At 35.2% G+C, this 24,205-nt stretch overlaps 1 protein-coding gene across 3 annotated transcripts in view; it reads left to right on the top strand.

Annotated features, from left to right (window-relative positions):
* Positions 1-24,205, top strand: part of ctrip (E3 ubiquitin-protein ligase ctrip) — a 146,537-nt gene that overhangs the window by 66,139 nt on the left and 56,193 nt on the right. For all 3 annotated transcript variants that reach the window (XM_069845838.1, XM_069845841.1, XM_069845842.1), the window contains 7 exons: positions 3,102-3,386; positions 6,780-6,950; positions 9,567-9,779; positions 13,025-13,256; positions 16,601-16,745; positions 18,678-18,858; positions 21,438-21,585. In XM_069845838.1, the coding sequence (XP_069701939.1) occupies positions 3,102-3,386; positions 6,780-6,950; positions 9,567-9,779; positions 13,025-13,256; positions 16,601-16,745; positions 18,678-18,858; positions 21,438-21,585 (1,375 nt within the window). The remainder of the gene's footprint in view (positions 1-3,101; positions 3,387-6,779; positions 6,951-9,566; positions 9,780-13,024; positions 13,257-16,600; positions 16,746-18,677; positions 18,859-21,437; positions 21,586-24,205) is intronic.

Raw genomic sequence — 24,205 nt, 5'->3', positions numbered from 1 at the left:
TTTCGTCTAGTGTGTCTTGAAGTTCCTCTTTTCCTAAATTATTATACATTGTCTAGCAACAATTAATTAGAAATAGTCGAATCCTGCATTTTTTAATACAGAGTAGCTCAAAAAAATGTATGCACTGTTTGTTCATCAATAACTTCGCAACAAATTGAGATAAAATTCTCATTTTTGGGGAAATTTTAGCTTAATGCTGTTAGTTGACAGTGACCACATGAGCGCTCAGTGTAATGTGAAAACAAAATGGCGGAGCACCAAAAAAATGAGATCCATAAGATTTAGAACAAGAAACAGTAATTCCAATTCTATCTCGAAGTAATTTTTTGTAGTTTTTAGGAGCAAGAATTTAAAGTTTTAACAACTGTATAAAATCATAATATGTTTCATAACAACGCATTAGAGAGAAAAATAATAGAAATATGCATATCTTTTGCACAATAAAGATCAGGATGCACCACAATTCTCATTTTCGCCTAAAATTGACATATCTTTTGCCTTGGACCCACAGAATTATTTTATGAGTTGCAGTATTACTCAGAAAGGCGAGTAGAATCCTATAGGTGAGGTTGCTACTCACACTGTTTACATTGGAAGCTGAACTTGAACAACTGTTCAAATTTTCTTTTACAGATATTCTACTTGAAATGTGAAAAGCTACAATATTCTATACTCACCACATTAGAAAAAAAAATTTGGGTCTTGGCTGAAAATATATTTGACTTATGTTACAGAATTCAGAATATACATATATCGATGACTAAGAAGTGATCTCATATCTGTAAATTTGCAGGTGAATCAAAGAATTGTTTCAAAAATTAATTTTTCTCATTACATTAATTTTTTTTTATGTATGTTACTGCTTTGCAAGATCTTCTTCTCGAGGACATATTAGTTCAGTCTTGTGAACGTAAGAATTATGTAGTTAATCTAAATAATAATGTAGTTAAACTAAATAAATAACCATTTTTGTAGATACGAGGTATCACATATTCATTCTGCCCAAGGGCAGGTCTTTCACTGCAAACCCAGCATTCTCCCAGTCTTTCATGTTTTCTGCCTTCTTCTTAGTCTTCGCATATGATCCACGTATACACACACACACACACCATGTCCCGCTTAGAGGGATCGAGAAATAAGTGCTAATTTAAAGTATAAATAATGGTTTTATAACATAACTTTTTGTACAACTTGATGTAAAAACTCTCCGAGTTTCGGAGAATGGTCATTGTAACTCGATGTGTGCACATCGAGCTACCCTGAAGATATCCAAAAGGTACTCAACCTTCTGCCAAGTGTTTCATAACATTTGTGGAGTGATTAGTGCAGCTGCATTTATAATGCATTGTCTCAGTTTTTTTTTTTTTTTTTTTTCAAAGTGTCAACTGTACCATGTTGGTACACAACATTCGTTATAAAGTCCCGAAAATGATCCTGGGGGAGTTGATCAACAACAAAAGTTCTGCACATATTCAGATACACATTTCCTTTGATTGTTGCCTCGATGAAGGAGAATGATCCAATGACGAGATGTCAACTGAATGGTGCCAGACTCGTTTTCGTAATAAACATTAGTGCGCATGCACATGAACATGCAACTATTTTTAAACCATTGGTGCATAAACTTGGACAGTTTCTGCATCTTGTCAGATGTAAATCAAAACAATATCTTCACCTGATTTTAAAGGGTGAGCATTTATTTCTTGATCCCTCTAAGCGGGACACAGTGTGTAGTACACACACACACATACATATATATTATATAAATAAAAAATAATCCCACACTTCTATATTCTGTCCAGTGGTAGGTCTTAAGTACTACTGATTTCGGTAGTGTGATAACAGTAGCAGTGGTAATGATAGCAGTAACAGCAATCTTAAGAACAGTGTATGCTCTAGGCCAGTGATCGTCAGCATCTGCTACAACATGTATTGAGTAAGCAGGGTGTCCGAACATGCACTACCGTGCTAAAGGGGAGGGAACAAAGCAGCCTTAGTTCAAACGTCACCAACTCATGTTTTTATGTGCTGGTGCACTGCTGTGATAGCTCAATTCTACATTCAGTGCAGAGTAGTTGCGCTATAGGCTATGGACAAGGTTATTTCTTTAATTTCAGTGGTGTAATGTAACCCAAATTGACAATATGTCACAAGGCTGTAAATGTAGCAAGGGAATTTAATCTTCATCACATTATTGAGATAGTTAAAGGAAAAATTTGAAGTACAGTTTCAAAATGTGTCTAAATTGGAAACACTATTTTCTGTGGATTGTCATGATGATCAAAATTAACTATAGTTAGAAGTGATTGATTTGCAGAATGATACTAAATTAGGGGATTAGTTCTAAAATGGACTTAGTCTACTGCACTTTTATTCATACTTTCGCAGAGGAAGATTTCCCAGACTGCGGAGTTGCGAGAATATTGTTTGTATTTGGTTGTACTTATTTTCAGTAAGACACTATTTCCCTGATGAAAGTGGCGCATTTTTGGATGAAAACCTAAACTCAGTTCTTCGACTCAGTAGTGCATAGATCATCACACGAAATATTGAAATATTTATTCAGAACAAATGAGCACAAAAATCATTCCAAATGTACAGAGTGAAGCAATAAATATTGTCTCTTAAGAATAATTTTAAGTTTATTCAAATTAAGAAGCACTGTTGCTTTATTATTATTATTATTATTATTATTATTATTATTATTATTATTATTATTATTATTTGGTTTTAACCTTACATATTACACATTATACTTAGCTCCATGATGGATCCTTCTTGTATTCTTAGCTTGCCACACAGGAATGGAGTGGCAGGTGAATAAGCCATGCACCATAGTGCAACGAGTTGGCAACGCCTGGTCTAGGTTCTTGGAAGAAATGCTGCCTTTGATACGGATGAGATGTAATGAACTTTTTCGTGTAAAATTTCTGTTTTGTATAGATCTACTGCTTCTGTTGTTTACTTGTTATACGAGAATCATGTTTGCATTGTTTGAAAATAATGCAGCTCTTTATGATGGGCAACAAAAAAAGAAAGAAAAAACTTATTTTACTCTGTTTTTATAAAGAATTGATGTCCATATGTATGTTGTGTTACAGCGTGGTGTAGCAGCCTGCCTTATGTACCTGGATTTCTTCAGTATAAATGCTCAGCGTGCAGCATTAGCAATTACTTCTAATTGTTGCCAGAATCTTCATGCAGATGAATTTCACTTTGTGGCAGATTCACTGTCGCTTCTGGCGAATAGGCTTACACAGCAGGATAAAAAGAGTGTGGAGAGTGTGTGTCTTGCTTTTAGTCGACTTGTGGATAGTTTCCAGAATGATCCTAGCAAACTCCAAGAAATTGCAAGTCCAGAACTTCTCACCAATCTGCAGCAACTGGTGTGTGAATTTTTTTACTTTTTAAATAGTGACGTTTTTAACTTGAAGGTGATATGACAGTGGTGGAGCTTAAATATTGTTCCATTCCATTCTAAAATATCTGGGGACTCTGTAATGGATTTTTCTTTTATTTCTCGAACCTCATTGACGTATGTACACTTTACAGCAAAAAGAATGGGCCACTGACTATAAGTTCCAAATAGTAATATTGCGCATGCTTACGGGAAGTATTCTTCAAGAAATTAAGAAGCTTGACATAATTTTGTATGTGTTATGTCCCAAGATCTCTCAAAGGGTCGGCCTTGGTAGCGTAGTTGGTATAGCACTGGCCTTCTATGCTCGAGGTTACGGGTTTGATCTCAGCCCAGGTCGATGGCATTTAAGTGTGTATAAATGCGACAGGCTTATGTCAGTAGATTTACTAGCATGTAAAAGAACTCCTGCGGGACAAAATTCTGGCACACCGGTGACGCTGATATAACTTCTACAGTTTCGAGCGTCGTTAAGTAAACCATAATTTAAATTTGTCTCAAAGCACATGCTAGCAGTAAAAACAACATGTTACAGAAATCGTGAAATATCTCGGAAATAATCCTGTTGCAGATATCAGATGTAGGAAATATAGAGATAGTCATTAAGATTTTTACAAAATATGGGTATGTATACTTAAAATTGGCCTAATTTTACAATGAAGAAAATTTGAATTGTAGTGTGAACTGAATGAGAAAAGAATTAATGATCTCCACTTAAAATAGAATGCATAATATTTGTTGAATGTGGTGAACCCAATAACTGCCATTCTTAAAACCTGAGCCAAGAAAAATAATCAATTGTACGATTGGAAAAATATGGCCACTGGATGGGAGAGGAATAGAAAAATGGTTGAGATCTGAACATACCAAAAGAAAAATCAAAACTCCTAAAAACAAAAAGTTGGAGAAACATAAACCAACTAGTGCTAAAATGACTTGGCTCAGTGCTAGAGCACTTGGCTTGTAAGCCAGGGGGCCCAGGTTCAAATTCCAGTTGATCCACCCTTAATTTATAACTTGTATTGAGCAAGCCCCTTCGTCAAGGCAACACAGGGACTTTTTCCAGATACTCTGATTCCCCTGTGACATCCCAACATTTCTCTATCATCGTAATTTATTACGAGTGTAATGTAGATCTTATCATCTGTGGCGCACTCAGGATAGACTCTAACAAACTAAGTCGTCAATGCTTCTTGGCACTAGTGACATCTATGAGCCACACTCATAGAGTCAGGGTGAATTACGGCAATTTAAGGGCCCTGCCATTAAAAAAAAAAGTGCTGATAACATTACATTTTCTTTCGTTTTTAATTGATTCTTCACTCCAGTGCAAGTCCGAAATTGAATTTAGCATGATAGAATGCGAACCTGCATTTTGCTGTGTGCAAAATGATTACAATGGAACTTCATTTTTAACTAATTTTGTCAAATATTTGGTAAAAACTGATCCTTTTATCAAAGCTGTGTACAGATGGATGAAATTGGAGAATGAATGTATGTATGCGTTACAGTTGTGGAAATTTCTGGAAAGCATTGGAAAATAGTTACGTAATTAAGCAGCTATTAATAGTAAAGGTTTCCTTTGAAAGCATGGAACTTTTTTAAGTGTGGTCTATTACGAATTAGGAAATAGACTACGTGTTATAGAAAAGCTTCATTTTTTTTGTAATATTATAAGCAACTAAATGAATCTTAAGTCCAAATGGAATAACAAGAGAATGTTTGAAAATGTACGTTTAATGTTTATTATGTTTAAGTATTTTAACATCTTATTTTACTTTTGAGATAACTGTTAACTTGGAGGGATAGAGAGAGGGGGTTGGGAGTGGGAGGGGGTGGGTAGATGCGTACTTGTGTGTGTGGGGTTCTTTTTTTTTTTTTTTCTCTCCCGGAAAACCAATTCTTCATCTTATCTACCACTTTGAAAGATTGTTGTTCTGTCATATTATTACACTTATATTACGTTAATTGAATCTTGCATACATAAGTTTGTAAGTGATTATAAAAGTTCAGCAGTAATATTGGTTAATGCGAAAATTAATATGAAAAATGTATATTATTTCTCTGATTTTTTTTTTTTTTTACTCTGTAGTTGATTGTATATTCATGGAAGAAACTTTTTTTTATTTATTTATTTATTTGGTTTTGCTGTAGTTAAAATGCTGAATAACAGCATTGATTCCTAGTCATACAGCTGTCATTCACTTATCAATATATAAAATGTTTATACATACATAGGTAGGTCTACTTTCATTACATACATATTTTTTAAAATTTATTTACATTTCTTTTAACTTGTTTCTTTTCCTCATCGTTATTCTCACACTTTCCAAAAATACGTTTCTAACGATTTTATTAGGCTTATCTGTTCATTTGTAATTCATATTTTGGCTGGGAAGAAACATATGCATGTTAACTGTTACACTAGGTGTGTACATACAGAAAGAAGGGTGGTTACGTGGTATTGTTCACATGTTATCACATGAAGGAGGTAACACTTGTCTGCAGTCTGATAAATTTACCAGAATACTTTTTTTATTTCATAATTTTTTTGCCAGTTGTTTACACCAACATTTTAGTATGCAAGCAATTTAAGTGGAACGTGAGGCTTTACTTGATGTTGTATATAAACATTCTTCTTTTCAATGCCGTGGCAGCAGGCTAGTTAGAAATTGTTGAAAAGATATCTGAAAAGTTGGAGGCGGACGAGTAATAATAAATATGTGAACCTACAGCTAATATTATCCTAAAATCATAATCATATTTGTGCTCAGATTCTTCATTATTTGAAAAATATTTTGTGAAATATTTGTGTCACAGTTCTAGTTCTATTGAACAGAAACTTGTAGAGTATTTTTATTGAATGCAACTGAAACGTCAGTCAGATGGCATTCAGATTGTGTGTGTACATCAGTTATATAATGTGAAAGACTGTGATTTACTTAATCTACAGATTAATTTTTTTAATGTTTTTCTCGTGTACATACAAAAGTAATCGTTGCTTTAATTCATTAAAATAAAGTTACACTACAACTTATTTTATGAATACCAGTTTCTTGTTGCTTTTAAAGTAAATTAAGAAAGTCATCAGATGAACTGGAAGATAATGAGAATGTTCCAAACAACTGGCAGATGTACTACTTAACACACAATGTTTTCTATTCAACTCTGCATTCAATGCCACAACATCTTGTAAGCAGAAACCCTACTTTCTGTGTACACATCTAATATAATGGCAGAAACATATAAGATCATGTTAAAGTAAGACATAGATAGAGGAAGGATTATTAGTGTATGAGAAAGTAGCTAGAAATACTTGAGTAAAATCAGAAATGTTTATTATTGGTTTCTTTTATTGCAGTTGGTAGTGTCTCCCCCTGTAATTAGTACGGGGACTTTCATCACTGTTCTGCGGATGTTATCTGTGATGTGTGCTAACTGTCCTGATCTGGCTTTAACTCTACTCCGGCAAAACATTGCCGAAACCTTGTGTTATCTTCTGACTGGCTCTGGAGATGCAAATATGGATGAGGTATCGTATGTTTGAAACTTTTATTTAATCCTCAAAGTAGTCTGTTGCATGAAGATACTTGTTGCTTTGTTTGTGTATTCAACTGTCCGAAGACAGATCTGAATCTCACAAGTGATACCAAGAAGGCACCACTTATGAGGCAACTAGGCCAGGAGATATTGGGGTAGGGTGACCAGTTCCTTTCCCCCTCCAATTGCATACATCGCTGACTAGCTACATATTACACTAATCATGCTTCATGGAATCTCAATTGAAATTCCTTTCTCATTAGTTTGTTAAAATTCCATCGTAATATCCAATTCAGTCTACTGTATTGTATTAAATTTTTATTTGCGTTCATTTAATGATTGTATATCGAGATGTGACTTTTTAAGTAAATAAAATCTGCTACTTGTTCTATGGCCTTGTCATTAGTACATATTTTTGCTCTTACGAGATGTTTACTGGAGATATTTTTTTTCTTTCTGAAATCTTCATTTTATAGTAGTGAAGAACTTGTTGTAATGCGAAAACCGATCTCTGTAGGTCAGCCTCACTTGCTGCCAACAAGATTTTGTCATCCGCAAATAGATATACAGTAGAACCCCTATTATCCGTCACCCTATTAACCGATTGGTGGATTATCCGACTGTCTTTCTCGTCCTTTTTTTCCTGTAGAAATATGTATATGGAGTATGCTACTGTACATTATATTAGCAAGTTATTTTTTTCTAGAGAGAGCTATTACAAGACTTTACCCTTACACAGTATGGTCTGCTGTTAGAGTTGTCGTACTGTATAACTTTTATATAAAATGTCTTCCACGAGTATCAAAACAAATCGTGTTGTGCTAAGTATAAAAAGTGCAAATAACTGCGTGATTTCGGGGAACGAGAAACTGTGGCTTATCTCAGAATACCAGACTGTAGTCACAACTGTGTGCAATTTAATAAAAATCAAGGATGACGTATATGAAGTATGTAAATCTACAATGCAAGACCTCCATATTTCTCTACACAGATAGCCATTACAAGAAATTTCCTTGTCCCCTAAAATTCCGTTGTTAACAATCACACTTATATCAGTGAACTTCTGATCCACTACCTAGCATGTTCAATACAAGACCATAGAGGAAATTACGAAAGTGTAAGCATTATTCACTAAATTTACGAAAATCTTTTATGGTACAGACTATCCGATTTTTGCGATTAACCGTTCAGTCCACCCCCTTCATTACCATGGATAATAGAGGTTCTATTGTAACTGTATTTAGTGTTGTGTTCCTGCCTAGTTTTATTCCTGGGGATTTGACAACTTCCATTCTTTAATAATGTGATCTAAATATATTACGAAAAGTAACGGAGAGCCTGCAGCCTTGTCTTAGATCCTGATTTATTGCCATTCTACCTGTAAGTTTGTAATGGTCTAATTGAATTTGTATCTTTGTTGACTTATAAAGGCTTTTTATAGCATTTATCAAAATTACATGAATTTTCTTGTATTCCAGTATTGTCCATAACTTAGAAAAGATAAATCCTAAAGCATGGAATGCATGCATGCATTCATGGAATATACTCCACTGACTGACTGACTGATTGATTGGCTTCCCCCCCTCACTCTTTAAATTTTGACATTTCGATGGCCCAGAACCAGACTGTTCCAAGTCCATTTTACTATTTCTTTTTCAGAAAAGCTATTTTAAGCTCCTGACATTCAAAGCTATATGAAACAATTTGGAATAACTTCATAACAACCTTATGGAGAGAAATATTTATAATTTATGTCGAAAAGACAACCTGGTGGCGTTGGATAAAAAAAAAATAAATTAATAATAATAATAATAATAATAATAATAATTTTGTTCGATTCATATATGCAGAGAAGAATGGAACACAGTGAAACACAGATTTCTTTTTTATAAAAAGTTGTACTTAGAACAGTCTGGTTCTCAGCCATCAATTTATTATTGTTACCTCCACTTTTCGGCTTCCCTCCAGCAAATGTTTTGTGACTGCCTTAAATAGGATGGTGTGAAAGGAGGGAGACAGGTGGCCTTCAGGCTAAAAGCTCGCATAAATGATAACATTAGTCCAAGGGTGCAAGAACGCGAATTATTGCCCCTTTCATATTATTTATCTCTCATTAATTTATTCATTGATTAAATCTGATTCTTCTGAGGGTGTCTTTCATGTATCACTCTTTGTACACTGCTGATATGTCCTAGTAGAAATTAAGCTGATAAACATAAAATGCAGTTCTATTATAAATTAACACACGAGTATATTCCCTGTTAAATTTCTACAATCTGAGCCAGTTTTGTGTGTTTCAGGTGTCAGGGATTTTGTGGTGTTCAATGCATAGAGAATTTAATATTAAAATATTTTATTAATGTTTTCCATAGAAACACATTTGCAATGAAAGGGATATTCATATTGTTCAAAAATTTTTGTGACTACGTTCCATAAAAAAAGGAACTTGTGACCTCATTTTGGTATAATCAGTGAGTGAGTGTGCAAAAATGGCCAGTTTTGTGAATGTAATGTTTGTGAATCAAAACATGTGGATGCATGGTCCTGGAATTATTGATAACTTAATCTAATTTTTAACCTATTGTGTGCTTATTTTGCACAATTCCAGGTGGAGCTAGTGTCCCGAAGTCCTCAAGAACTATATGAAATAACATGTCTCATTGGTGAGCTAATGCCTCGTTTGCCATCGGATGGGATCTTCACAGTAGATGCTTTGTTGGAGCGACCAAATAACAATATACAGGACACAGTACAATGGCAGTGGAGAGATGATCGGGGACTGTGGCATCCATACAGCACCATTGACTCTCGTATTATTGAGGTAAAATTATTGACATTTGAGGCATTCAGAAGTCAACATGATTAACTCTACTTTTTGTTATTTCAGAGTTTCTAAGTTGGCAATGTATTAAATTGATCATATTTTCAGTGGTCAATGTGAGTAACTCCATAGTTCAGTAAAAAGCCTACAGAATGCAGTATTCTTCTTGACCACATCACAGAATTAATTATGTGTATTCAACTTTAACCCTGAATATCTCAAAATTTTTGGAAAAGGAGTTAATCATGTTGATTTCTGAATGCCTCATTTTATGGGCAATAGGTATTAAAAATAAACGGATTTGCTTGTAAAAACTTCATGTGTGTATTTTAACCCTTCAACTGGTATTTAACATTCCCGGCACTAAGCTCTAAAGCTTTACTTAAATGTCCTAGTAGAATGAAATTTGTATGACGTCACTCTTTTATTTCTATTTTCAAAATGGTTAATCATAATACAACCATGTGGAAGTAAAAAACATACTCTTTGCAATACACTCGAAAAAACTGCATGAAAATATCTTCAATAGATTATGAACTGTGGCCGGTTTTGTGCATCATGCATACATGTGTACACAAAAGATCTACAGGACTATCCTAGCGAGCTGAGTACACATGTAGGACAACCCTTGGTAACATTGGCTTCCTGGATGGTTAATATATCTATTTTATAATAATGTAGTAACTTTACGATTTCTTTCTTCAGTTGAGTTATACCTCCAGCATTCCAAGGTCTTAATTAGGTCATTTCCCAAGGTAGTCTCTGCCCAAAGATCCAGTGGAGGGACTATTTAATTCCAGAATGCTTTATTTTAGGATTCCTCATGAGATTCCTTGTAGTCATTCATTGTATCCAGGGTGCACCATGAGGAGGCTAATTTAGATTTGCATATTCCGATTTCTCGTCTTGCAGGTGTATTAAAAGTTCTGCTCGTACCTGTAAAAGTCTTTTCAACACGTTACTCCACGAAAGCAATCTTAATTCCATGTGATAAAGAAGATTGTCATATAACGAACCCTTGTCTTCACAAATTTAGCTGAAAAATACAAGTTTTCAATGCTCTTCCTTCATTGGAATTTACCACATAATTGATATACTGTGTTTTAAAACAGTCTACCTCAAGTGGTAATGATTTTGATGATAAAGTTTCTCGATTGGGGGGGGAGAAAAAAAAACATTGTAGGCAATTGGCATTATCTTTTGTAATCTGTGAAACCACTTTGATGTTCCATCATTTCTTGTCATTGTTGCATCATATGCTTAATATTCAACCAATCAGACACTATATATTACAAAAGGATCTAAAAATACATTTAAAATTGCAAGCCTCAACCAGATCTCAGATGTTCTTCAAACTATCAGATGATATCCTGTGCAATTTCTATAAAATAAAAAAAAAGAAGAAATACCAATCTATATCACAGACACACTCATTGCTAAAAGTCCAGTTGTGAACGAAATTCCTCCATGGAAATGGGTGATTCCAGAACATAGCATACAAATTCCAGGAAATCATTCCAAAAATGATTCTCCATACATTCTTAAGTTAGATGCCATGGAACTACTCTGCAGCACATATAAGGATCACCTTCAAATTTATACAGCTGGATCTCTAAATCCTAATAATGGGACATCAGGAGCAGGGTATTATATTCCAAAATATCAAGAAAGTTATTTCATACCATGTTCATCCTCCTCCAGTCTTGACACTGAATTGCTAGCTATTGATGCTGCTCTTCAGTGTGTTACTCAAATTTCTGAAAAATCTATTTGCATACTTACCGACTCTAAGGGGCTATATTTAATATAATTAAATATGTACCAAAGCTATATGCACGTAGAATTATTTCAATTCAGAAACAACTAAGTAAACTAAAAGAACTCCATAAGGAAATAACATTTCAATGGATACCTAGTCATTGTTGTATACCTGGAAACGAGAAAGTGGATAATATTGCAAAACAGGCAACATATTTGCAACCAAGACCTCTTCAAGTGATATCTCTATTCACTGTTTTTGCTTCAGTAAGGTCTCATTTTACAAACCTATGGATCAATAATTGGCTCTCTTCTGACAAAGAAAAAATTTTACAGTCTATACAAAAGAAACCAAATGACCTGGAAATGTACAAAAACTTGCCCACATATGTTCAAACACTTTTAACAAGAGCCAGAACAGGTCACATTGTCACGCAATTGTACCTACACCGATTTCACATTTCTGATAATCCTACTTGTCTGTGGTGTAATAATCATGATGAAGATCTGGAACACATTCTTCTATACTGTCCATCCATAAACCACAAAAGAAGTAAATTAAAATCATCAGTACCAGTTGCAGAAGATACAGCCCTGCAGTATATATTGACTACACCTCAACTCTGGCTACTAGCAACAGGCATCTATAATGAACACTGATCAAAATACCCCTCATTTCTCGTGAAAAACAACAACTGAATAGACTACAGTGGATTATAGTGGACTTTATGTTGTCAGCAAACAGCTGGATACATTAAGAAGATTGATTGATTGATTGATTGATTGATTGATTGATTGTATCATGTGCTTATATTTTGGGTCATTCTTTGGGTCGTATCTACTGGTTTTCAGTAAAATTATCGTTTTCGATTACAGGGACTTGTATTTATCGAATGAAAAGTAACGGTATGGTAATGGGAGATGGCAAACAAAAGTCTCTCCCAAAAGTGGGTCATGTCTTCAAAAAGTTTGGGACCCACTGGTTTCAGACATTATACCTGGGTTCGCATCATAGAATAAACATTGATTCTCGTCCTCTTGGAAATTTTCTCATGAAATTTCAGCCAGTCTATGCAACTAGTGCCCACCCAGCATCATGATGAATTTGGGGAGCTATGCTAGGTAGTGAAATCTGATTTCGTAAACCAGCTACAGCTGGTTGGCTTTAGCCCTTTATGGGCTCTTATGCCATAGATTTAGTATTATATTTGTTTTGCAAAGCTGTTTCATGTCTTGGAATATATATCAGAGTCTAAATAACTGAAGTGTCTTGCTTGTTCATGCATATTCCTCATCATCATCCATAGTGCTACAGCCCGCATGCATATTCCTACCAGGTAGTATTTTCGATCTTAATTGTTGTTCTCTGAAAATGGCATTATTTTCATTTTAGAGGCAGATTCCACCAGTAATATTTGTGTGTATTTGTACCTTTTTTTTTGTGTGTATATGCTTGTGTGCGTCCACTGATATATTGTGAATTCCAGGCTGCTCATCAGTCTGGTGAAGATGAGATCAGTCTATCTACATTAGGACGTACATATACTGTGGATTTCCATTCAATGCAACAAATAAACGAAGATACTGGCACCACAAGACCTGTGCAGCGAAGGCTTAATCCCAGTTCCCTCTCAAGTAACATGGTGGATATGTCTGCAAGTGCTAACTCTGGTACTGTGAATAATGCCAGTGTTAATGATAGTGGCTTACTGTCAACAGGTATGAGTTCTATCATTTTTCTTCTCCTTTAGAACAAACTGTACAGTAATTCCCCCTTATCCGCAGAATCTGTATTCACCTTGTCGACTTTTTTTTTTACGTATTTTAGCTCCTAGCATCTTAATATGAAGAATTTTATTAGAAAATCTAGAATTTACTCACACTCTGTATTCATAGATTGTGGTAACGTCAATTACCAACACTGTCCTTAGTGACATTACTTCCACTATTTACTTTTCACTGTACTGACACTTGTTGCATTACCAACCTACTAACAGAATATTTATAGCGTTTGTTATTATCCACTGTAGGTTTCAGAATGTATCCCCCTTAGATACAGGGAGATTACTGTAATTTTAGTAATATTTTTATTAATTGTTGGGTTAACCATGAGAAAACTGTGTAATTACTTGATAAACAGGTGCATATATATTTCCTGAGGAAGAGTTTTTCTGCAACTACTGGTACTTTGTTTCTCCTGTTATGCTCATTTCAGTTTTGCTTCAGAAGTGCTTTTTTGTCTCACCAAATGGCCTTAGTGATTAAAAAACTTTTTAATTAAGGAACTGTAATTACAACTTTCATTTTACAAGTCTCGGAATAATCTCTGACATTGTAGAAGAATATTGAAAGAAAAATTACGATTATAACCTTACTGTTTCTGAATAGCTTCTTCAGCTTAAAAGTTAAATTAAAAATTACAATTGAAGACCTTGGTACAGTAACAGCATAAGTAGTTTTAAGTTATTCGACAAATTGAAAGGCAGAGCTTTGAACTTGAATATCTGAACAATAAATAATAATTTAAGGTTAAATTTTACACTGAGTGTTCTTAACACTTCTAAAGTTTGTACTTAAATTTCTTGCATGATTACCTAGATATAATTCTTGATATACCCTGTTTTTGCATCGAATGCAGGAATACTATAAAATACAGCTCACATATGCACTTTGATTGGAAACCAGGTTGGGATTAATTCTTTGAATTAACACGTTTATGATTCAGTTTAATCTTTTATTTTCCTCATGCATTATTGCAATCAGATTCATTTTCAGGACTTTCTGACTCACATTCCACACATAAGACTTTCATACGACTCTATATTTTCAGATTTTCATACTTTGATAAGGATGCTAGACTGTATTGGTCCTTTTTTGTGCTTTTACATCTGGTTTTCTTATATTACCTAATTTTAGGTAAATCATTGTAATAGAGAAATTTCACCTTTTTATTTATAAACATAAATGATTATCGTACTTTTGTCTGCAAATAAAATTACCTGTAATAAATTATTTATGATCGAGGCCAAATCATTAATATAAATAATAATATTGGACCTAAAATTGATCCTTGGGGAACTCCATGTTTAATATTTATAAATTCTGAGTAAGTAACATTGTGACTATTTGATACATTATTCATTTTCACTTTTTGTTTTTCAATTTCATAAGTAAAATGTAAACAAACTCAAAGTCTGCGACGGTTTTACCTGGTGGCACGTGTTGGTTGCGCCAATTGCGATGGTTGCCCCCCTCTCTGTCGCGTCGCCGGCAGAGGAGAAGTCGACTAGCTCAGTTGGACGTCGGTGGAAGATCTTGCCCCCCGGTAGAGGCGATCTCTTCTCAGGGACCTTGTGGTTTTGTGGGTGTAGGATATAATGTGATGTTTGTCATTCACGCGAAAAGAAACCAAGGAGTAAAGTTCCACTAAGTATATTTATTCGGCTCACGTCCCTTGCTTGAGTCCAAGTGATGGAATACTGGCTGTTGTCTTCCATGTGGTTTCGGCGTCTCGTCTAACGCCAGTTTAAAATCGCTGCTGTCACTTTTTGAGTAAATCACAAAGCTAAAAAGTGCGAAATCTACACTTTATCACTTCGATCGGCTGGAAAACTGAGAATGATAAGATATACACGATCGGAACAAGTGCCGGTAATATTATTAGTACTCACGCGATTGGCTCACAGGCCGTAGACTGTATAAGTGAGTAAACACGCGATCGGCCCACTGGCCGGCAGTCTTCTGACCAAACACACGATCGGCTCACTGGCCGGTAATATTCTGAGGAAATACACGTACGGCTCACGGGCCGGCAATCTTCTGAGAAAATACACGCTCGGCTCACAGGCCGGCAATCGTCTGGGCCCGCGTCTCGGTACGCTGTCCTTTTAAATACTCACTAAGGTGACGTGCTCACCAAACGCTACTATTGTTTGCAAGCTTCGAACAACGCTACAAGCGCGTTCCTAGGCGGGAAAAACCCCCTTATGCTATGCTAAAGTTCAGTAACCTACCTCGCGTCTACTGGTTTTAAATGCGTTAGGCGCCTGTCAGACTGAGTGGATAAAGAGCCTATTACGCGCTTCGCTGATCCCTGTCGCGTAGGTTAAACATCTCAAAGAAATATAGAAATATCTAAAATGAAGCTATACTATAACTTATACAGGAGAAAAATATCTTCCTATCGCTGGACCACCCGACTACAGCTTCAAGTCTCATCTTTAAAACCATACAATTTTAATTTTTGTACCAATGTATAGTGATCTACACAGTGAAATGCTTTAGACAACTCACAAAATATCTCTTCGACTTGTAATTTCGAATTTAAAGAATTCGGTACTTCATTCACCAACCTAAAGGCAGCATTCTCTGTAGATTTTTTTTCTAAATCCAGACTACTTTAAAACTAATTTATTGTTTGATTCCAAATAATGATGTAATCTATTATAGATAACTTTCTCAAACACATTTGACATTTGAAAATACTATATATATATGATATATGATATGATATGGGTCTATAATTCTCTGGTGGGCTGGCAAAAGGGCTTAAAGTCATTACTTTTTGTGATGTAAGATTTTCTTCATTAAACCCATTTCCTAAAAGAGATCCTAAAACCAGTGACGTCAATAATAAAAAAAAAATTATGAAATAGCCGAAACATGTCACTTTTCGGATTTACAGCAGTTGTTTAAATCTTTGAAAATTGCTCCTGTAAATTTTGCGTAGAGTGACTTAAGCCTTTTTGCCCATCCATGATATAATTAGCAATAGTACTTTTATCTGCTAATGGCTTCATTGCCAAATGCAAGGCACTAGACAACAACAACTTTTATCTTCTTTTTGTATATTGGTTTTACTATTGGACACAGTGGAATACTACTACTTCTACTTGTGAACATATTCACCATAAAAGTCTTATTTCATTTTTGACACACTATATATACTTATATCAGAAAAAAAAGGTGTAAACTGCTGCACTGAAAAGAGAGAACTTCGAGTAATATATAACTCTACTGTAAAAGGTAGTTCAATTCACGAAAGTATTTGTGGCTTGTTACAGGTTCTACCTTGAATGTGGGTGTATCAGCTCCCACTTCTACTGCTCAGCAAGCAGTCCTCATGCCTACTGGTTCCTTAAGTTCAAATTCAGAAAGTAACCTCAGCTGTAGTAGTAATGGAAGTGGCCGTGCTAACACTGGCAATGGGTAAGAGGTTTTAAAAGACTTCTGAGTTGATTTTTGTTTGCTGTATGCATATGACAAAAATACAATACAAATTAACATCAGTTTTATTACTGTATTTATTCGCACACAGAAATCTTGCCCAAAAGTTTGGGAACCACTGGGCTAAGTAGTCGCAGTTAGCCTCTTTGGAATTTTTCCCACCATTACAAGAATAACCTTCGAAACTGACTGTCTTATTAGGTGGAAATCTGTAGAATAACCCAGTTTTGTCTGCATTAAGAATGTTTTGATGTTCATAACCTCAAGTCATTGGACTGCATCAGAATGAAACAGTTACAATAGTATGGCCATGTAAAACAGGTGGAAGAGTAATAACTTCAGAGAAGCATACTGGAATGGATACCTCAAGGAAAGCGAAAAGACCAAAAACAACTTGGAGGGATGGTATAAGGTGCGCTATGCTAGAACTACATTTGGAGGAGGGTCAGTGGAACAACAGAAAAGAATGGAGATGGGTTATCAGAAGATGTTATTAACATTGAAACAACTGGTATATGTAAAACCTCCTGTAATATTAGGAAACTATTCACTTTTCTATTCTTCCTTTACTGTAGAAGAATCAGTTTAGCCATTCGAGATTTTGAAATTTTCAGTACCAAACTTTGTGGCAATTGCAAGAGCCTTTTCTTTCAGCGCTGTTCCATGATTACAGTATTGCTGGCTGTAGCTTGCTTAAACTATGCTGTCAACAAATTCTCCAGTTCTTGAAATGGTGAGAAGCTACCACACTGCTCATTTCATTTTTCTGCTTTTAACAGTAGTGTTCAGTGTTGATAGTCTAATTTCTAATTTGATAGACGAAAAAACATGTGTTCCTTTGCTACTATTTACCAATGCAGGAATATCAAATTTTTTCTCAAATTAAAAACGACTTTTTCTTTGGTTGATTCATTTCGAAAAATTTGAATACCAGTTTTCATTCACAAACTGTTAATAGCACTATATACAATACTATGTATGTCCGAGTGCCATGATTATTAACCACTTTAAATCTCAAGCATGTTACCAGTACTGACAAAACAATACAGTGTCGGGAATCAAAGGCATGATGCTGCTGTTGTGCACTATGTAAACTTGACCATGAAGAGACCTTGAAGGCATGACTTGTTATGAGAGAAAGTGAGGGAAGAATTCATACCCTGATCGATGTATTTTTGGTACTTCATTTGCTTTTTAAATGCATAATAATCAATAATTAGCCATTGAAAGCTTAGTTTGAATGTAAAATTTAAAAAATGCAAAAAATCATGAAGTATAAAGCTATGGTTTGTTTACGGTGATGATCACTGGACACATATTACTGGCGATTATAAACGCTGGCGATGATCGTCGGGAAGTGGTTTCTTTTTCAATGTGCATCGCTGTCAATTCTCATTTGTTTTGCTGCCATAACTCGATTCAGTATTTTTACATGGCCTTCTCTAAATATCGATTATTGAACATGTATATGGCGATGTACATCCTGAATTTGCTTCAGAAGCAACTCCAGTGATCTGCGTCGCGTCCAACAATCTACATTGGCGATCATCACTGTAAAGAAACTGTGTGCATTCATTTTAACTGCTAGCAACTTCAGGCGACAATCACCAACGATGATTGCCGTAAACAAACCGCAGCTTAAGTAATGGAATGTAAAATCTAGGTTTTACTGTATATTGAATATTTCAGGCTGTCAGAAATTGTATCATGATAATAAAAATTCTCTTCTCCCCTTGTTCGGTCTAACAAATGTAATGAACATAGGAAACCTAGTCAGCACCTTATGATCCGTATTACATATTCTGCTGTCAGATTTTACTTCTGTAACATTGACTAATTTAGTACTTTTATGTAAAATGCTTCTGTATAATTTATTAGTGATTTGAAAGCAATCATTTATGCTTATTATTTCAGTACCAGAGATGCAAGAGTGGCTTGTCTACGGGAGGAAAGGGGTCTTGCTGCTTCTTTCATTCGATCACTGTTCAGTGTCCTTTATGAAGTATACAGTTCATCAGCAGGGCCTGCTGTGCGTTGCAAATGTCTACGTGCTTTATTAAGGATGGTGTATTATGCTTCAGCAGATCTTCTTAAGGTATAACAGGAATGAAATATATGTAGCATTGTTAACTGCAAAAATAACATAACTACCGATAGGTCTATGTAGAATAAAATTGCAAATCACACTAGTTAAGCCTGCATGTGTTTGTACTTTTAGTAATGTTTGAAGAAAGGTATCTAAAAAATGTAGCTTATTATTAGAGACGAGAATTTCATATAAATGCATGTTTTTATAGGAGCATAGGACATAGCTCAAACATAGTACTTATCCATTTCGTTACTTTCTGGTTGCAAATATGTGTAATTTTTCCGTGCATATTTGGATGTTTTGGCCTATTTGGGGATAAAAACATGCATAATGCATATTTATGCAATTTTTAGCTTAATCATGCATATAATATACATTATATTCAGTTTAAATGCATGTTTTAATGGTATTGAGTGAACACCTCAGTTTCTTGATTTTTATGTCCCTTATTTTATCTTGAACAATCAGGATTGACGAAGGAAAAGAAAAAAAAACTAAATAACAGAAAAATTAAATAAACTGTTAAGTTTTGCATAATAAGATGTTAGATGACCTTTCCCTGGATGGAAGTTCAACACTTTACTGATGACGAAAGTTCACTTTTACAACACTTTACCAACAACCCTCTACAGACTGCGTGTCGTAAATGGATTTATTACGTTGGATATTTTGAGAATAGTAGAAAGGAAAAATAGAGAGTTCAAGGAAACTGCGAACAAATAATTTAGGTCAAAAGTACCCTTTTTCAGGGAGGTTGTAAATACTCTCTCCCTTTTTCAGTACCAGTAGCAATTTAATTTCTTCTAAAATTGAAATCATTCACTAAACTGTCTTTGCAGTGAGTGAACCTCGTAAGTGGTTAATGTGCTTGTTTATTCTATTTTCGTGTGTTAATGTGGTTCTAATATGTCTCCAATTAAAGGTTCCAAAAGTGTACTCTTTGCACAGTGGATTTTTATTTTTATTTTATTGGGTTATTTTACGACGCTGTATCAACATCTAGGTTATTTAGCGTCCAAATGATATGAAGGTGATAATGCCGGTGAAATGAGTCCGGGGTCCAGCACCGAAAGTTAACCAGCATTTGCTCGTATTGGGTTGAGGGAAAACCCCGGAAAAAACCTCAACCAGGTAACTTGCCCCAACCAGGATTCGAACCCGGGCCACCTGGTTTCACAGCCAGATGCGCTGACCGTTACTCCACAAGTGTGGACTGCACAGTGGATTAAAGGAAAGGATTTTATTAGATCATTTAGGGATGTCGTATTCTGCAATAAAGAGCTAAGCACTGCTATTCTGTTCCGAATATTTTCTATGACAATTGTTCTTTGTAAAACATTACAAAACTTCTTTAAAATAAACTGAACAGGGTGATAAACGTGTGAAGAAGGTTTTTTGTGGCAAAAACTTGAATGAAGAATTTGACCTGACACTGTCACAAAATGTTCATTTAAGTTTGCACCCATAACTTCTTGTGAGGTCATTCTCTGCCTACTTACTTACTTACTTACTTACAAATGGCTTTTAAGGAACCCGAAGGTTCATTGCCGCCCTCACATAAGCCCGCCATTGGTCCCTATCCTGTGCAAGATTAAGCCAGTCTCTATCATCATACCCAACCTCCCTCAAATCCATTTTAATATTATCCTCCCATCTACGTCTCGGCCTCCCTAAAGGTCTTTTTCCCTCCGGTCTCCCAACTAACACTCTATATGCATTTCTGGATTCGCCCATACGTGCTACATGCCCTGCCCATCTCAAACGTCTGGATTTCAAGTTCCTAATTATGTCAGGTGAAGAATACAATGCGTGCAGTTCTGTGTTGTGTAACTTTCTCCATTCTCCTGTAACTTCATCCCGCTTAGCCCCAAATATTTTCCTAAGCACCTTATTCTCAAAAACCCTTAACCTATGTTCCTCTCTCAGAGTGAGAGTCCAAGTTTCACAGCCATATAGAAGAACCGGTAATATAACTGTTTTATAAATTCTAACTTTCAGATTTTTGGACAGCAGACTGGATGATAAGAGCTTCTCAACCGAATAATAACACGCATTTCCCATATTTATTCTGCGTTTAATTTCCTCCCGAGTGTCGTTTATATTTGTTACTGTTGCTCCAAGACATTCTCTGCCTACAAAACCATAAATACTGACAAGCATGGGAACCTCACAGAAACCAATTTAGAAATGTTGTTAGTCGTTAACTGTGAGGGGGACATATTTTGGGATTTTATAGTGCATGAAATTCTCGTCTCTACTTATTATAAAAGATAGACATTATTCATGTCGTAATGAAGAAATGTTCTCGAATAAACTGGCCTGCAGAACAACAGATGACAGTCAGTAGAAGCTGCTATTGTAGATCTTATCTGAGCATTCATTCTGAGCACACATGATACGAGGGGCTACCATAAGCCCTAGAGTTGTTTAAATTATTTAATTTATAATTGGTATAAACTTGAGAGTGATTGACAGTGTAGCCTCTTACTGTCTAAACCATTTTAATGCAATTTATGTCTTCATTATAAAAGAAACTGCTTCTGTTTTTTACGTATTTGTTTATTTGCTTATTTATTTATTCTTAGGAAGTACTCAAGAATCAAGTTGTTTCGAGTCACATTGCTGGAATGATGGCATCACAGGATCTTCGAATAGTTGTAGGAGCTCTTCAAATGGCAGAAATTCTTATGCAGAAACTACCAGAAGTATTTGGTGTACATTTTAGGAGAGAGGGTATGTTCACATAATAGGTTATATTGGTAAAGTTGTTAACAGCATTCATTACTCTTTCGACTCCATATCCTGAAAAAGAAATCCTCTTTTTGTGTAGAGTAAAAGTTGAGAACAAGTGGGACAAGGGAGAGATCTCTTTGAATTTACTGTTATTAAATAATGTAAAATTTCTTTCTCCCACTTTTGGAAAGAAAACATTTTCCAGAAGTTCTATTTGATGTGCAAGCAAGGTAACATTACTGGTGTTGAAGTGGCATGCACGAACCAAAGGATATACAGTAGTAAAGAATAACAATATTAGTATATACTTGCTACTATTTAGATTACTAGAGTTTACAAATTGGACTCTGAATCAAGTCACTCTGCAAGATTAGTGGATTCTATAAGCACATAGGAATGGTGGACAATACTGAGAATTGAGAATCATGGGGCATTGTTCCATATTTAATTTCATAGTCTTATTTGCAAACTTACCGACTCCAAGGGGGCTGTATTTAATATAATCAAATATGTACCAAACCTATACGCACATAGAATTATTCCAATTCAGAAACAACTAAGTAAACTAAAAAACTCCAAAAGAAAATAACATTTCAATGGATATGTAGTTATTGTGGCATACCTGGAAACGAGAAATTCGATAATATTGCAAAATAGGCAACATATTTGCAACTAAGACCTCTTCAAATGATATCTCTATTCAGTGTCTTTGCCTCAGTAAGGTCTCATTTTATAAACCTATGGATCAACAATTGGCTCTCTTCTGACAAAGGAAAAATTTTACAGTCCGTTCAAAAGAAACTAAATGACCTGGAAATGTATAAAAACTTGCCCAGACACGTTCAAACATTTTTAACAAGAGCCAGAACAGGTCACATTGTCACACAATTTTACCTACACCGATTTCACCTTTCTGATACTCCTATTTATCTGTGGTATAATAATCATGATGAAGATCTGGAACACATTCTTCTATACTATCCATCCATAAACCACAAAAGAAGTAAATTAAAATCATCAGTACCAGTTGCAGAAGACACAGCTCTGCAGTGTGTATTGATTACACCCCAACTCTGGCTACTAGCAACAGGCATCTATAATGAACACTGATCAAAATACCCCTCATTTCTCATGAAAAACGAAAACTGAAAAGACTACAATGGACTGTAGTGGACTTCATATTGTCAGCAAACATTAAGAAGATTGATTGATTGATTGATTGATTGATTGATTGATTGATTGATTGATTGATTGATTGATTAGCATGGTTTCTGACAGTGATTGTGTGAAGAACGGTGGTTCTGAAATTTCATAGAAAAAATTGAAGTGACATCTCCAATTGAATCTCGAATGGAGAACTTGTAGTATAATATGAGCACATTTCAGTGAAAAAATGATTTCCAACCTGATCTTGTCTGTCTCTAAACATTGTTTTCCCTTAACCTACCAGACAGAGTTTGTTCACATCTCATGTTCACATGTCAACATATCCAGAAAGTGTATATGTGAAAAGTAAGAATTTTTACTTTGAAAGAAAAATAGCTTATTTGAAATCATAGATACAAATTAATGCAAAGCTTGCCTGTTAATCATTTGAAACGAGTTTGTTATAAGCTGGAATCTGGTTCTCATCTTCTGTTCGTCTATAATGTCAGGGGTGTACGCAGGGGTCACCAGATTTGAACCCCCTACCCCTTGAACTTTAAAAAAAGAGTGACATAACTATTTAGATTTGAGAGACCTACCATAGGTACAGGTTCGAAGATTTTATAAGAATATTCATGAATATGTTCTTCTAGAACATAGTATAGTACTGTATTAATAAATGAGGCATTCAGAGCTAAAGTGGATCAAGTCACAAATTTTCATAAATTAATAATAATAATAATAATAATAATAATAATAATAATAATAATTTAACCTGGCAGAGTTAATGCCATACGGCCTTCTCTAACACTCAACCAGGAGTAAAACTGCATTACAAAAAACACTACAAATTTACAAAGTACACTACAATTTTACACACAAAACTGAATTCATTTTTTGATCTGAAGGTGGATCTTTTCCGAGTAGTAATGGATCAAGTCTTAATTCCAAGTATTCGCCAGTAGGTGACCCAGTCACTTTTGGCTCATTATTGTTTACGATGTTCTGAGCCATAATGGATCAAGTCGCCAAAGCGTTTCATCAATTAACATCACAATTGTTTATATTTTATAAATCTAGAATTTGAGAATGGAGCAATAAAATTATTGCTAGTCAAATTAGATAATTCATTATAGCAAGTTAACTTTAAGTCCTATTATCTCAAAACTATGTCTCATGGACTTGTTCCACTTTAGCTCTGACTTTACTTTCCTTTTTCTGACTGAACTCTTTCTTCGATCCCAACGGCATTAGAGCATTCGAGGCCTAGGGGTTCATTTCCCTTTCCTTCCTCCTCTTTCTACTTTTCTGTTCCTAGTGCTGACCTGCTATGGCACTAAAATCGTCCTCCAGTGACTTAAGGAGGGAAAGCTGGTGATCAACAAGATCTCCCAGCTAGGTCCAATGGACCCGTCGACCAACAGCAGGTGTGGTCCTCCAGACATTCTGGGGGTTGTGTGTGAATGAAGTAGCC

Source organism: Periplaneta americana, chromosome 14, assembly GCF_040183065.1.
Source record: "Periplaneta americana isolate PAMFEO1 chromosome 14, P.americana_PAMFEO1_priV1, whole genome shotgun sequence".
NCBI classification, from domain to species: domain Eukaryota; kingdom Metazoa; phylum Arthropoda; class Insecta; order Blattodea; family Blattidae; genus Periplaneta; species Periplaneta americana.
This window is presented reverse-complemented; position numbering and strand designations above follow the sequence as displayed.